Source organism: Phoca vitulina, unplaced genomic scaffold, assembly GCF_004348235.1.
Source record: "Phoca vitulina isolate PV1807 unplaced genomic scaffold, GSC_HSeal_1.0 scaffold13, whole genome shotgun sequence".
In the NCBI taxonomy this organism is placed as follows: Eukaryota; Metazoa; Chordata; class Mammalia; order Carnivora; family Phocidae; genus Phoca; species Phoca vitulina.
In genome coordinates, this window is record NW_022589716.1 from 29,970,644 (window position 1) to 29,986,408 (window position 15,765).

The 15,765-nt window shown below is 37.1% G+C and overlaps 1 protein-coding gene across 4 annotated transcripts in view; it reads right to left on the reverse strand.

Moving 5' to 3' along the window:
- Positions 1–15,765, reverse strand: part of CNTN3 (contactin 3) — a 331,836-nt gene that overhangs the window by 54,066 nt on the left and 262,005 nt on the right. For all 4 annotated transcript variants that reach the window (XM_032411781.1, XM_032411779.1, XM_032411780.1 and 1 more), the window contains 2 exons: positions 11,306–11,433; positions 8,259–8,434 (listed from right to left, as the gene is read on the reverse strand). In XM_032411781.1, the coding sequence (XP_032267672.1) occupies positions 8,259–8,434; positions 11,306–11,433 (304 nt within the window). The remainder of the gene's footprint in view (positions 1–8,258; positions 8,435–11,305; positions 11,434–15,765) is intronic.

Consider the following 15,765-nt stretch of genomic DNA (forward strand, 5'->3'; position numbering starts at 1 on the left):
TATATATATATATATATATATATATATATATATATATATATATATATCTGAATAAGATACTATTATCACCTCAGTTTTACAAATGAAAAACTGAGGAAAGAGAGATTAAGATCAACAGTTCATAAGAGAATGAAATAGGTTTTAAAAGTTGGAATTCTGAGTTCAGATTTTTTAATGATGAAACTAGATAATTCTAATCAGATTCAGCAATCCCTTGCCTGAGCAAATATCCAAAGAAAACTCTCTGGAAATTACTGACAAGGTTTCACTATTCTTTCAAAATAGTATTACCTATTCTTTTTCTTACCTATTTCTTACTCTAAACACCATCAGAATTATTTAAACTGGAATCAGATTGTTAGTTATTTAAAAACCATGGAAAAATCTAAGAAAAATTAAAAGCCTCATAATACACAGCTGCTTTATTTCATCCAGGAGCACCAACATTTTATGATTCTTTCCCTGTCTTTCTATCCACCGGTCCCTCCCTCACTCCCTCCCTCCTTCCATCCACCCATCTACCTATTCATTCATATTAATAAAGTATTATAGCTTTCTTTATTTAGGTCTTGCATACAAATACAAATTATTAACATGTATTTTATCTTTTCAAGGAGTTTTTTGTCCCATTATACTTTCTTATTGGTTACTGTTGTTACATTAAAAAGCTATTATTTTTTATAAATTTTTCTTGTATCTAAGCAGTTGACGGAACACTCATTAATTTTTAAAAATTCAGAGTTGATACTACTGGATGTTGAGTAGTCCAAATATCATTTTGTCCTCAAATTATGCTAACTCTGTTTCCTTATTTTCAGAGTTAAGTCATTTATTCCTGTTTATACCTCATTGTATCGGTCCAAACATTTCCAAATGGTTTTAAAGTAATGGTATTTGTGTGTTTCCTTTCTTATTGCTGATTTAAATAAAAGTATTCCTGGTAGCTCCCTTTAAAGACATTTTTGGGATGTGGAAGAAGTATTTTTCTGTTTCTATAATAGGTTATTAATTTTATTGAATGTCTTTTAAATACCCATTGAGAATACTGTGGTCTATTTTATTAGATCTATTGATACGATGCATGCACATTGGCTAGAATATCCCCACGTAGTTTACAAAGGGTCATTATCATTATTTTAATATAATGTTCAGTCTTGTTTGACAAAATGTCATTTAGGTTTTCATACTATATTCATGAAATGAATATTTACCTACTAATTATTTGCTATCTTCCTAGGTTTTGTTCTTAGGAGTATGTGAGCCTCACAAAATAAATTGAAAAGATTTTTGAACTTTTTATGTTGTCAAATAGTTTATATAACAAAATATTTATCTGGTTCCTGAAAACTTGAAAAAAACAGTTAAATTATCTGGCCCTAAAATCCTTTTTTTGTGGGAGGGGAGGCGGTTGGTGGTTATTGATTTACATGTTTTCATACTTAATGGATTTATTTAGGCTTTCTAATTCTTATTGATTTTGATTATTTCTATTTTACCAGAAATGTTCCACTTAATTGGATTCCATTAAATACCTATGAGTCCAACATGGAATGCTCTGTTTTTAAATATTTCTTTATTATCTATTATATTCTCTTTCTTATTTCTGATTTTAGTTTTATCTTTACTCTTCACTGGTACATTCTAGAGATTATCCATTACTTTTTGACATTTCACCCACCCGGTTTTTTCTTCCATCTCCTTTGTATATAATAGTTTTGCTATTTTTCTTTTCTAAGTTTTATTAGGGTATGAAAAGGAATGCGTATTTTCTATTTGTGTAGAAAAATTTTTATATGTATCTGTTTCTTCCATTATAATAGAGCATCAAAACTGTCTTTTACTAATTTTGGCAAAATGATCTGTTGGCAGTTAAAAAGAGCTCTCAGAGACTATATACCGATTTTGTTTCTCATTTTTCTCTTTGCTTTTGACTTGATGTATTTTAATGGTATATTATTTGCAGTATTATAGTTTATGATTATTATACCTTCATGACAGAGCAAACTTTTTTCAAAATGTATTTATCCTTTCTACTCTTGAGATTTGCCTTGAATTATGATCTTTTTACAAAATAACACTTGTTATTCTCTCTTTTTTGTTGCATTTGACTGATAAATATTTGCGTATTTTTTCACTTACATCCTTTTATTTATAGCCTTGGTTTTTGTTGTAACTGATATTTTTATGGGTTTCAGTTCAAGTTATGTGTTACTTGGTTTGACTTCTTATAAATTTAAATCTTACCATGTTTCCACTAGGGGTAGATGTGGACCATTCATCTTAATTAACATTTTACTTGACGAATACAGTCCTGGGGTGCCAATCACACTTTAAGTAGAAACAGAGCCTCTATATGCCTGGTTGAGCAAATGATGAGTTAGGGAAATAAACTCAACTTCAACAGTTTTGTGCATTTCCCTTTTTCCATAAGCATTGCAGAACCCTTGTTTTTTCATCCCTAAGCAGCTTTTTGGGAAGAGCTGGACTTCAGGGAAGTGTTCAAGATAAAGAATAGTAATTTCTCTGGTTTAATCACCACTTTTATAGACTCTTTCCTGAGGATATCCTCTTAATGATCATTCCAAGTCAGGTGATGCTTTGAATTTGGACAACATATAAAATTTATAAGACCATCCAAGTAGGAGATGCTTAAAAACTCAGAGTATCGCCACAACTAGTGTTTGGAGGAGTGTTTTGCCTCAGATCTGTATTTAAAATGCACATACAGGGGCACCTGGGTGGTTCACTCAGTTTGGGTGTCAGACTCTTGATTTCGGCCAGATCCTGATCTCCGGGTTGTGGGATACAGCCCCACATTGGGCTCCATGCTGGGTGTGGAGCCTGCTTGAGATTCTCTCTCTCCCTATCTCTCTGCCCCTCCCCCCGCCCCCCCCACCACAATCAATCAATAAAATGCACATAAAACCTTTTTTTTAAACATAGTGTTGTATTATAAAAAAACTGTTATTTTCAAACTTTTAGTCCTCAGACCCTGATAATTCTATGAAACAAATCAAGTTAAAGTGACCACAATTGTGTTATTACACACAAAGGATTACTTTTTTTTTTTTTTTTAAGATTTTATTTATTTATTTGACAGAGAGAGACCCACAGCGAGAGAGGGAACACAAGCAGGGGGAGTGGGAGAGGGAGAAGCAGGCTTCCCGCGGAGCAGAGAGCCCGCTGTGGGGCTCGATCCCGGGACCCTGGGATCATGACCTGAGCCGAAGGCAGACGCTTAACGACTGAGCCACCCAGGCGCCCCATACAAAGGATTACTTTTAAAGATATTCTTTTCTACCACCAAGAGCTGGGACATGCATCAAATCCCGAGGCTCACGAGGAGCTGCCATAACAAGAGTGAGCCTGGCCTGTGGGAGATAAATCATCCTGAAGTCAGCCACTCAAATGAATGGCAATCACTGCTAAACCAGTCACCGCTAAAACTCTTACTGCTTCCAGTGACTTTTATCCACACACATTCTAATTCATCATAGATGCAATTCCACAAAATGTTTGTAAAGCTGTACAGCTTGGCTTTCTACATTCTTCATTTCTAAAGCACCTGCACCCCATCAAGTTTATCAAAGCATATCCATTTGAACATCCATTACAATATACACTGAACTCTTGGTATGTTTTGGTTTGAAGGTTTCTATTTATAGTGACCCCCATCATATATCTCAGTCCCAACGGTAGCTTATTAGGCAAGTCAAAATTGTCCTTGAATGTTCTAAAAATTATATTTAAATTGCTAGGCCCCTGATACTTAGGTCCTAGCTCGTGATGTTCTTCTGTTTCTCTTGAACTGTGGGCTATTATCTTTTTCATCCTATTAGTGGAAGCTAAGGTTTATTTAAAAGTAGAGAAAGATGTTTTACCGGGGTGAATGATGGAATCTCTCTCCTTCTCTCTCTCTATTATTTTATTTTTTTATATTTTGACTGGGTACATGGAGTGGAATTCTGTTGGTTAAATATGAGTATAAGAGAATGCTACTGTATACATATTGCTGAGACTATGTCTCTTCTTCTTTTTTTTTGAGTCGGAGAGAGAGGCAGAGGGATCGGGAGAGGGAGAATCTTAAGCAGGCTCCACGCCCAGCACAGAGACTGACATGGAGCTCGATCTCACAACCCTGAGATCACGACCTGAGCTGAAATCAAGAGTCGATGCTTAACTGACTGAGCCACTCAGGCACCCCAAGCCTATGTCTCTTCTTACAACTGCATTTATATGAAATAAAAGTGTATACATATGAATATATACATTCTTACTTACACACATTACTATATATATACATGTATACATACATACATACATATATATGTATATATATATATATATATATATATATATAAAGATATGTAGACATAGTGAAATGGAGAGATCAAAGTGTTCCAGAAGAGACCAATGTGTGCAAACTCCCATGGTGGGAGGGAACACGGCAAATACTAAAAACTGATGTGAAAAGAGACCAGAAAATGAGGGAAGAAAAGTTAAGTGACTCATTCATGGCATCGTCCAGTAGCAACAGAACCTAGAGCTCATATGTATCTGAACACCAGTTACCCCACAACATGCCTGCAACTGAGATTTGTGTGGCAAACACTGGGCTTAACTGAATTCTTTCACTGCTGATTTATTTATACAGCTTTGATTCGTCCTATGCGTACAGGCTGAAGCTTGTCTCTGGACCCATACCTCTCCCCTGTGATATGCCAATTTGCTTTAGTCACTTGGTTTAACAAGCTTTTCTGAATGTATAACCATGCAGAAACCTGTGACTGGCATGATGTTCAAAGATACACAACAGATCTGATCTAAACTATAAGAGCTTTTTGAGCTTGTGGATTTTTCCCAAAAGGTTTTTTTTTTTTTTTTTTTTTTTTACAATAAATGAATAAGTATTGAATACTCAATGTATGGTCCAATATACCCTCTTGTATAGTCCCAATGACAACTGGTTGAATCAGTTAAAATTCTGAGCTAGATTTCCCAATTATAAATTACCCCTACCCCCTTAAAAACAGGGTTCTCACTAGCCACCTTTCTTGGCAACTTTCTAAGTCACATTTTGCTGCTTTTGAAACCAGGGGATATATCTAGGAACATACTGGATAAAAGAGAAGCAGACTTTTCTAGGTATTAATGTGAATGCTGCAATGAATATACAATCAGAGGACAAGACTTGTTGCGTGATTCCCTCCTCATGCAATGGAAAACCAATTTACTTAATTGCCCATGTTTAAGGTTAATGTCATCATGTATGGCTTCCTGTTTTATACTGATGAGAGAATATTAAGTTACTAATGGCACAAGTCAGTAAAAAAAATTCAGAGGCCATGAACTAGCGTGCTAGAAAAAGAACAGAATTGGCAGGTGATACAATTAATTTATGAAATGTCATGTTTCAGATACCTGACTCTGGTGAAAAGATGACTTTATATAGGACCTATAGGTAAGGCAGGAGCAGGTAAATTATATTAAAACCTCAAACATTCCTAACTCCAAGCTCCTCTTACAGAAAGCAGTAATCTAGCTCAGTCTAAAGTGAGCATTTCTTTTAAGAATGTTTAATGAGCGGCACCTGGCTGGCTGAGTCGGAAGAGCATGCAACTCTTCACCTTGGGGTTGTGAGTTTGAGCCCCATGTTGGGGCTATATAGAGATGGCATAAATAAATAAATAAACTTTAAATAAAAAGAATGCTTGATGAATATTAAAATCAAACTACTTTGGGTTTCTAGTCTCTCGTTATGTATTTCTTTAGCATTAGGTTAAGATGGAGGACACTGTATTGGATAAAACACCATCAATAATTTATATCCAGCAGATAAATCACAAACACAATTATCTACATTAGACAGCAAAGGTAACTAATGTTTCACATAAGATTCTTTATCTAAGAATTAAGGTTATGACAAGAGCTGAGGTAGAGGAGAAGCCTTTTCCAGACTGGATAAGAGGACTTTATGAAGGGAACATTCTAGTTTTTTCTCTTTTCTTTTGCCTTCCCTCCAAAGAAAGGCAAATGACAAACCCTACGTATGGAGTAGAGTTGGCTGAGAATACTAGCGTATGCCTTTTCCTATTGTGATAGAAATCTGTGACTTTTTTTTTTAAAGGGCATTTAAAGTAATAGTGAAAAAAATGCTAATAGGTTGTAGCAATTGGTGAAGTTCTCGAAAGCCTCGAATCAGTCAGAATAATTAGAGAAACTAGAACTTCTAAAATGGATAAGCCAGACAAAAGAAAATAGAAATGGCAATGACAATGTACTTTCCTTTATCCCCTTCATCAAATCTCTCCCTTCTTATAAGAACATCAGTCATATTGGATTAGGCCCCATTCTACCCCATTATGATGTCACTGTAACTTAACTAAGTGTATCTGCAACAACCCTAATTTCAAATAAGGTCACCCTCTGAGGTATTGGTGTAACTAAAAAAATTTCTGCATCTCCTTAACTGCCAGCTACCACACTTATACTCAGAACACACCACAACCCTTCTGATACCAGATGTGTGTATGTTCTCCACATCAAGGATCCTCTGACACATGTCGATGTCCTATAATTCAGTACTGACACTAACTGCCTGGAATCAGCATCAGATACCATGAGTTAAGAGCTTGGTCCCAGAGGACTGCCCCCACTTTAGATACCAATCACAAGGCTCAGACTGTCACCTGAACCTTTGACCAACTGGCTGTAAACTGGGGTTCCCATGACCCTCTGCTTGGGTTCAATCATTTGCTAGTACGGCTCACAGCATTCAGGGAAACATTTATTTACATACACCAGAATAAAGGATGCAGATGAATGGCCAGATGAAGAGGTACATAGGATGAGGTGTGCCACCCTCCCAACATATAGTTGTGTTCACCAACTTATAAAACCCCACACTTTTGGGATTTTTATGGAAGCTTCATCACATAGGCCTGATCAATTATGAATTCAATCTCTAACTCCTCTCCCCTTCTCAGAGGATGAGTGATGGAGCTAAAACTTCCAAGCTTCTAATCATGGTTTTTCTGGTGACCAGTCTTCATCCTCAAGCTATTCCGAAGCCCACAGAGAGACACCACCTCATTAGAAGAAAAGCATTACTATCACCCAGGAAATTCCAAGGGTTTTAGGAGCTCTGTGGCAGGACCCAGGGGCAGAAATCAACATATTCTATTATTTCACAATTAGGCTTTAGGACTTGAACAAATCTTTTTTTGGCGGGGGGTGGGGGGGGCGCACACAATTGAAATCATAACGTTATCCTTTTAAGTTGCACATGATCCTAGTAGGTTAATATACCTGTGTGTATGTGTACTTACATTTAATATGAAATCTTTGTCAAATGAATAAAACTGAGTTGTCCATCAGGCCATCTTTTGTTTTTATTTTTTTCATCCAAAGGAAAAACCTTGAACTCTACTATTCACCACTGACATCTTAGCTAAACAGAATGAAGCTATCCCTAAGTCAATGCAAATAGGCCTCCAAGGGCAACTGGCCTTGTGATTCTGGATTCACAGTTATGTGACCAGCTGTGGGGTCTGCTCTTAGTTTGTGTGGCTCATCAACGTTGAGTCACTTCATAACGGTTCTCCTCAAAGTGTTGGTTCTTCCTTGAAATCTGTAATTCTTCCTCACATAGAACCAGCACAAATGAGGAAACAGAATGGGACATAAGAAAATATTTGTGTTTTGAGCACGTAAAGATTTAGGCTTGAATCTAGGTCCACACTAACTGACTCAGTGACTCTGGGCAAGTCAATAAATTTTTCAAATCCTTAGTCTGTGTATTTGTAAAATGAAAATTCTCACTGCTAATGCCCAGAGCGACATTGAGGATTAATGTGGATAAAGCTCTTGGCTTGACATAAAGGAGACACTTAGCAAATGTGACTTGTTTAAATTTCATAATAAATATGTTATGTTGAAAACCGACACCTGTATAAGAAAACTTCCCTCCCATAGGGTACTAATGACAAAATTATCATGGTCTTATGTATAATCACGTATTTAATATAAATAAAACAAATATCAATTTTAATTAAAATTATAATTTATAGGTTGAAGTAACTGTGCTCACTTTGTGGTAATGGCAGTAATAAAATTTGATCACAACAGAATTGGGAATGCAGATCTACTCCTAGAACAAACATTTCTCGAGCATCATATATGGGCCAGATGTTTTTTTAGGGACAATGTGTCAGAGCCACAGGTGATATAAACAGCAAGAGGAAAGTGGCACAACTTACCCCACCGACTTTCTCAAAGTGAGATCCATCTTTCTTAAAATCGGTGAGGGCCCCATTGAAATACCAGGTGAACATGATGTCTAACAGGGGGTCATGCTGCACTTGGCAGGGCAAAATGACACTTTCGCCAACTGAGACATCCATGTTGGATGGTGCCAAAGTGATTCTCGTTGGTTCTATCAAGGAAACAAGAAAGGTTTAAGTAAAATGTTAGCATTTTTATTTTGATGAAAGCATTTTCACAAGCTGATGGTTAATCTAACATTTAGGGTACATGATTAAAAGTCTTCAAGATTAATATATTTTTATGCAGATCTGTAATGCATTTCATCGGATCCACAAATTCTTGTTAAAAGAATTGGGATATCTGAATTTATAGAATTTATCAGTTAAAAATTAAATTCACCTATAAACAAGAGTTATAATACTACTACAAAATCAATTTGAACTTATTTTTATTGCTTTGTGAAATACAGGGGTAGAAATAGAAACCACTGGATTCTCACTGACTTTGAATGACTCCAAAATGCATTGCTACCAAAATTTAAATAGACCCAAAAAGGGGCACCTGGGTGGCTCAGTTGGTTAAGCCACTGCCTTCGGCTCAGGTCATGATCCTGGAGTCCCGGGATCAAGTCCCCCATCAGGGTCCCTGCTCGGCGGGGAGCCTGCTTCGCCCTCTGACCTTCCCCCCTCTCATGCTCTCTCTCTATCTCATTCTCTCTCTAAAATAAATAAAATCTTTAAAAAAAAAAAAAAATAGACCCAAACACTTGAAAGACCACACAAAAGACATTTAGAACAGGTACTATAAGACGGATGCTAAGTTAAAATGTTAATTAATGTGTTTTACCCCCAATGTCCCCATGTACACTTCCTTCTCCCTATCATCATAACAGTCCTCCCGTGAATTTAACTTCTTATGACCCCACTTTTCCATTGTTGCTCCTCATTTGTTGCCTCCATGTTGCAGCAAAAGTCTTTGAAAGAATCATTTCTGTATGTTGTCTACAATTCCTCTAGTAAGTTCCCTCTTTAATCCACTCCAGTTAGCCTCTGGCTCCCTGCAACCCATTTGCTTTTGTCAAGGTTCCCAGTAATCACCCTGCTGCAAACCAGTGGCACATTTTCCAATCTCATCTTACTTAATTGACCTCTCAGCAGCATTTGCTACCCTTGATCATTGTCTTCCTGTCAGTTCACTTTCTTTGCTTTGTTTCTGGGACACCAAATTCTCTTTGTTTTCTGGAACCATCCTTGCTGGTAACTCTTATCCTTATCCTACTTCTTCCTAAATCTCATAATGTTAGACTGCCTCAAGCTCAGTCCTTGGTTTTTCTTATCCTCTGTCTTCACTCACTCTCTTGGTGAATTTAGCTAGTCTTTTCTTTTCAAGTATATATCTATATGCTAACAACTCCCAAATGTGTATCTCTATCCTTCATCTCTCTCCCCAAACCCAGGTTCATATATCCAACTACCTCTCCGGGACACCTACTTGGGTGTTATGATAGACGTTATTGTTCATCATAATTTCCTTAAACACATACAGTAGGATTAAATTATCAACACCTTTGAATTCAGGCATAACCAAAAGCTAATGCTTGGCCAAAGAAATGTAAGATGGAGTTATGTGTGGCACAGACAGGCAGAAGCCTGGAAGAACTAAGAGACTATCTGGTGTGTAGTCTTTCCTCTTCCACTGTGACAGACAATATGCCAGATGGTGGAGGCACTGGGACCCTTTATTCCTGAACGAAGACAATATGGCTGACCTACCACGGACTTGCTGTATAAGCAAAAAGTAAGTATTTGCTATTTTAACCCACTGAAAGGTTGGGTTTGTTGCTAATGCCAGAATACTGTGGTCTACTTTACACAAATAGAGCCTAATGAACATTTCATACTTAACACATCCAAACTGAACTCCTGGTCTACCTTTTCCCAAACTTGTGCAACCTTCCCATCTCAGTTGTTTTGACTGTCATCATTCTATTATTTGCCAAATGCCCTGCAACTGTCCTTGTCTCCTTTCTCTTGGGCCTCACATCCAACTCATCAGCAACTCCTGTTGACTCTACAAGCAGAGTATTTACAGAATCTGATCCTTTCCCATCAATTCACTTGGGTATTATCATCTCCAGCCAGGTTTGCAGCTGTGGTCTTCTGAGATCTCTCCCACTTCTACTCTTGATTCCCCACAGTCTGTTGTCATCAGAGCAGCTAGACTAAACCTTTAAAAATGCATTTCACATCATCCCACTCCTCTATTGATTTGCACCAGCCTCCATTTCTCACTCCAACTAAAAGCTAATCCAAACGAGGTCTACAAGGCTCCTCCATGATTGTCCCCAAGGAATCTATTAGTTAACTCCACCCTCTCCATGAAATCTTTGTTTAAACCTCCCTTTCTCACCAGGCCTACTCCATTCACAGTGCTTCTGCTCCAACCTACCTCTACCATACACTACTCTGTATTTTCTCAATTGTTTGCAATTTTTTCCTTCTAATAATTTCCTATCTTTTATTCCTACTGCATGTTTTCTTTCTACCTCTGGTAGAAGGTAAGATTCATGAGGGCAGCATCTTTGTCACTTTGTTTGCCAACACAGGCCAAGCACCTGACACATAGTATTCATTTTTTTTCTTGAATGAATAAACAACATATATCCACAACTCTACGTGACTCTCATTGATGGCAAAGATTATTCCATGGGCTTAAACATCTCCAGGAAATATCAATGATATTGTGAAAGAGTGCATTCAGAAGATCTGACAAAACGGAATAGCATAAAAGTTGATCACCAGCATATGCTATTTGCAATTCTTCTGCCCATTATACCAATGTGTTCTCTGGTGCACACTGTGGTGTGTGAAGAAAGATTAACAATTGTTCTCTTGACTTCCACCTGTTAAAAATAACAGTGCAAACAGGTTCTACCTTGACAGTGCACTGCATATTGTAAAAAATCTGGTTTTTTCTTTGATCTCTTAATAACATACCATACAGTTCATCTCTACATAAGGCAATCTTTATATATACCTACCTGTAACAACCAAGTGTGTTGTGCCATTTGCTTTTCCAAACTGGTTTTCTGCTATGCAGGTGTAAGTTCCAACATCAGCTTTAGTCACATTGGCTATTTTAAGTCCTCCATCTTTTAAAAAAGAAATTCTAAAGAAAAATACAAATTAGACAATAAGTGTATAATAGTCATTTTTCCCAAATAAATAGCAATTTTTAAATAGAAGTATTGCCTTGAGCTAGGATTTCTATGGCTAGATAAACCAGTCCTTAGCTTTCTTGGGAATAAAGAACACTAAAAGAAAACTTACACACACACACACACACACACACACACATAGCTGAGTAAGAAAAGATGCTCTACCAATTTGAACTTTTCTTGACATTTTTATGCAGCATTACTTAACAGCATTATTTAACATTATACCTACTTTCAGGGATGCCTTTATCAAATAAGTGTGAAATGTCTTCTAAAAATATATGGTGAGGTAGACTGTTCATGATGGGCTAGCCTTATCAGTTTGGAGAAAATAGAAAATAGACATGACATGAATTCCCTTAACTTTGAAACAGCATATGAGAATTGAGAAACTCTCTCCTTTCATAATGAATTTGGGAGAGTCACATTTGACCCAATATAAATTCAAATTTTGCAAAATAACACGTTCATGGTCACCTGTGAGCTATTGCAAGGAATCTGGGCAATACAAATGAACCTTACATTAGAGTTTCTGAGGATATGCTTAAAGTACTTAAAGCTTTTGTACCTAACTAATTAATTAAGGAAATACAAATGAGTGTCTTACATGTGCTAGGCATTATGAGACTCTCTGGGATTATAGTGTGAACAAGATAGAAAGTCTCCACCTTCACAGAAGTAACAGTCTACTGAGCAACATAGACAATAAATAACCATGCTCAGATATTGGAGAAGTACTCTGAAGGAGACAAACAGGGTGATACAATAAAGAGTAATAGCTATAAGGAGTGTTTCCATGATAGGGTGCCTCAGAAATGCCTCTTAGAAGAGGTATCATTTGAAATGAGAAAGAAGAATGAGAAAGGGTTTACCTGTCATTAGTCAGATCCATGCATCTTAATTGCCCATCTTGTCTACCCATAATTATTTCCCCTTTCCTTGAATTCCTAAAATCTTTACTACTCATACCATACATTTAACACCTAGGATGCCTTTTATCTTGTATGATTCATATCTTTGGTATGTGAATGTCGTATCTATCTAAAGACAAGGTCAACTTCTTTAAAACGATTTCCAACCCCAGTGTCAGCATGACATGATATATGTACACCATGATCAGTAAGTGTTTCTAACTTTTAGGCTCTACAGTAGACAGGAAGGATGGTAAGGGCATCAGACTATAGTGGACAATCTCAACTCAGTTTATAAGTATTATCCTGCTTGATGCAAGATTTGGAGGTGAGTGTCAAAGTGTGATTAGTCTGAGTTTATGTATCAAAAATACACAAGATACATATTTTATATTACACATATGTATTTTTAATGTATTTTTTATTATGTTCAGTTAGCCACTGTATAGTACATCATTAGTTTTTGACGTAGTGTTCAATGGTTCATTAGTTAAGTATAATACCCAGTGCTCATCACAGCATGTACCCTCCTCAATACCCATCACCCTGTTACCCCCTCTTCTGATCCTCCTCCCCTCTGAAACTCCCAGATTGTATCCCGGGGTCCATAGTCTTTCATGGTTCATCTCTCTCTCTGATTTCTCCCCCTTTGGATTTCTCTCCTTCCCCTATGGTCCTCCGTGCTATTGCTTATGTTCCACATATGAGTGAAACCATATGATAATTGTCTTCCTCTGTTTGACTTACTTCACTTAACATAATCCCCTCCAGTTCCATCCATGTCGATGCAAATGGTGGGTATTCATCCTTTCTGATGGCTGAAAAATATTCCATTGTGTATATGTACTACATCTTCTTTATCCATTCATCTGTTGAAGGGCATCTCGGCTCCTTCCACATTTTGGCTATTGTGGACATTACTGCTATAAACATTGGGGTGCAGGTGCTCTTTTGGATCACTACATTTATATCTTTGGGGTAAATACCTAGTAGTGCAATTGCTGGGTCACAGGGTAGCTCTATTTTTAACGTCTTAAGGATCCTCCATACTGTTTTCCAGAGTGGAAATTCCTACCAGCTTGCATTCCTACCAACAGTGTAAGAGGGTACCCCTTTCTCCTCATCTTTGCTGACATTTGTTGTTTCCTGACTTGTTAATTTTTAATGTAAAATTACATATATATATATATATATATATATATATATATATATATATATATTCCTTTGATGACCTGTAATTCGCTTTCACTCAAATCCTACTTTCATTTTCTTGAGTGAGAAAGTGGTGGAATTAGAGTCAGCACACAGAGACCTGCTCATCATCCTGGGTAGAGTATCCATGAATATTTGTTGCTCATGTGATTTTTTTTTAATATGTCAAGGTATGTGTGAAACAAAAGGGTTTGAGAACAATGGCCTAGAAAGCTAATCAGGGAACACAGAACATTGTATTTTAATTTGAGGAGCAAAGTACAAGGGTTACAAATGCCAAGAACTTTCCTAGGTAGCTGTGAAAAAGGTGTTATATCTGATTTCCCTCATGGAACCCTGACCACTTTGATGGGTATGAAATGTCTGCTGATCACTTTTCTCAAAGAGATCACTGAAGAAAATCTCTATACCTTAGCTTCTCAGAAAACAAATGTTTTCTTAAATAGTGTGTGATGATAATGGAAAGAAGAGACCCAGCAGAGGGACACAAGCAAACCAAACACTTCACATATGGAGACTGGTTTGAGAAACATGAGGAGTAACCTGAAAGAAATATAAGTCTGATCATGTAATTCCACTATAACCCCCAATGCTGGCTTAGGCCGCTTCTCTGGCATCACACTGCCTATAGGAGAAAAATGATTATATCCTAAGCCTGAGCCGTATTTTCTCATCGGGACCCTACCTCTCTCTAATTCCGTGAAACCCCATGAATTCTACCCCTTGTTTGCTTTTTCCCAGTCACACATACTTTCTTTTAAATGCTTTTATGCTTCTTCTTGTCTTGGCGCCTTTGTGAACACTGTCCCCTATGTCTGGTTAATGTGTACTGAACCTTCAGATGCTGGCCACTTCCCTGAGCCATGGGTCAGATGAGGTGTTCCTGTAAGCAATGATACATCCTCTGTGCCTGCTTTATAGCATTTGACTAATGTTCTCCTCTAGTAAGCTCAGAGACTGTAAGCTCTCTGGAAGTAGGGAGACTGTCTAGATAGTGTCTGATTTACTCACCACTAAATTCCTAGAACCTTGAACCATTCCTGACATAGAGTAAATGTTCAAAATTGATACTTGTTGAATGAACAAATGATTGTATGCCCCTAGAGAGTCACTACAGAAGAACTGGGATTAGTGAAGGCAGGTTGCAAGGCACTGAGGATTTTAGAAATTATAAGAAAATAAATTCAGAAAGTGTGCAGACTATTATACACATACACATGTATATACATATACACATATATATGTGTATTTATGTGCCATATATAAATATATCCATACATATGCACATGCATATGTGTATGGTTGACCTGTGAAACACAGGTTTGAACTGCATGGGTCCACTTATTCACAGATTTTTCTAATACAGTATTGTAAATATATTTTCTCTTTCTTACAATTTTTTTAATAATACTTTCTTTTCTCTAGCTTACTTTATTATAATAATATAGTATATAATACATATCACATACAAAACATGTGTTAATTGATTAAGCTATTGGTAAGGCTTCCAATCAATAGTAGGCTCTTAGTTAAGTTTTTGGGGAATCAAAAGTTACATTGAATTTTCCACTTTGCTTGGGGTTGGCACCCTTAACCCCCATGTTGTTCAAGGGTCAACTGTGTAAATATATATGTGAAAAAAAGAAAGCTGAGACAATAGAAGGCAGGATGAAGAGAATTTAGAAATTCCTAGGATAAGAGGACTACAAATGTACTTTTACTATGAAGAAAGAAGTTAAGAAAGACGGAGAGACTGAAGATAAAGATGGGGAGAAAGGGAAGGAGGAAGGGAGAGAAAGAGTGAGAGAAAAGTTATCGAGAAAAGTCTCTGGGGTGCCTCGGTGGCTCAGTCAGTTAAGTGGCTGCCTTCGGCTCAGGTCATGATCCCAAGGCCCTGGGATTGAGCCCCGCATAGGGCTCCCTGCTCAACAGGGGAGTCTGCTTCTCCCTTTCCCTCTGCCCCTGCTCTCTCTCTCACTCAAATAAATAAATAAAATTAAATTTAAAAAGAGAGGGAGAGAGAGAGAGAGAGAAAAGTCTCTGAATGAGTACAAAGAAGGGCGATGTTCCTGACCCATTTTGCTTGCTAATCCTATCTTTAAAAATTTTGGGCCATGACCCTCAAAGAGGATAGGATTTGACCCATAGCATCGCTCAATA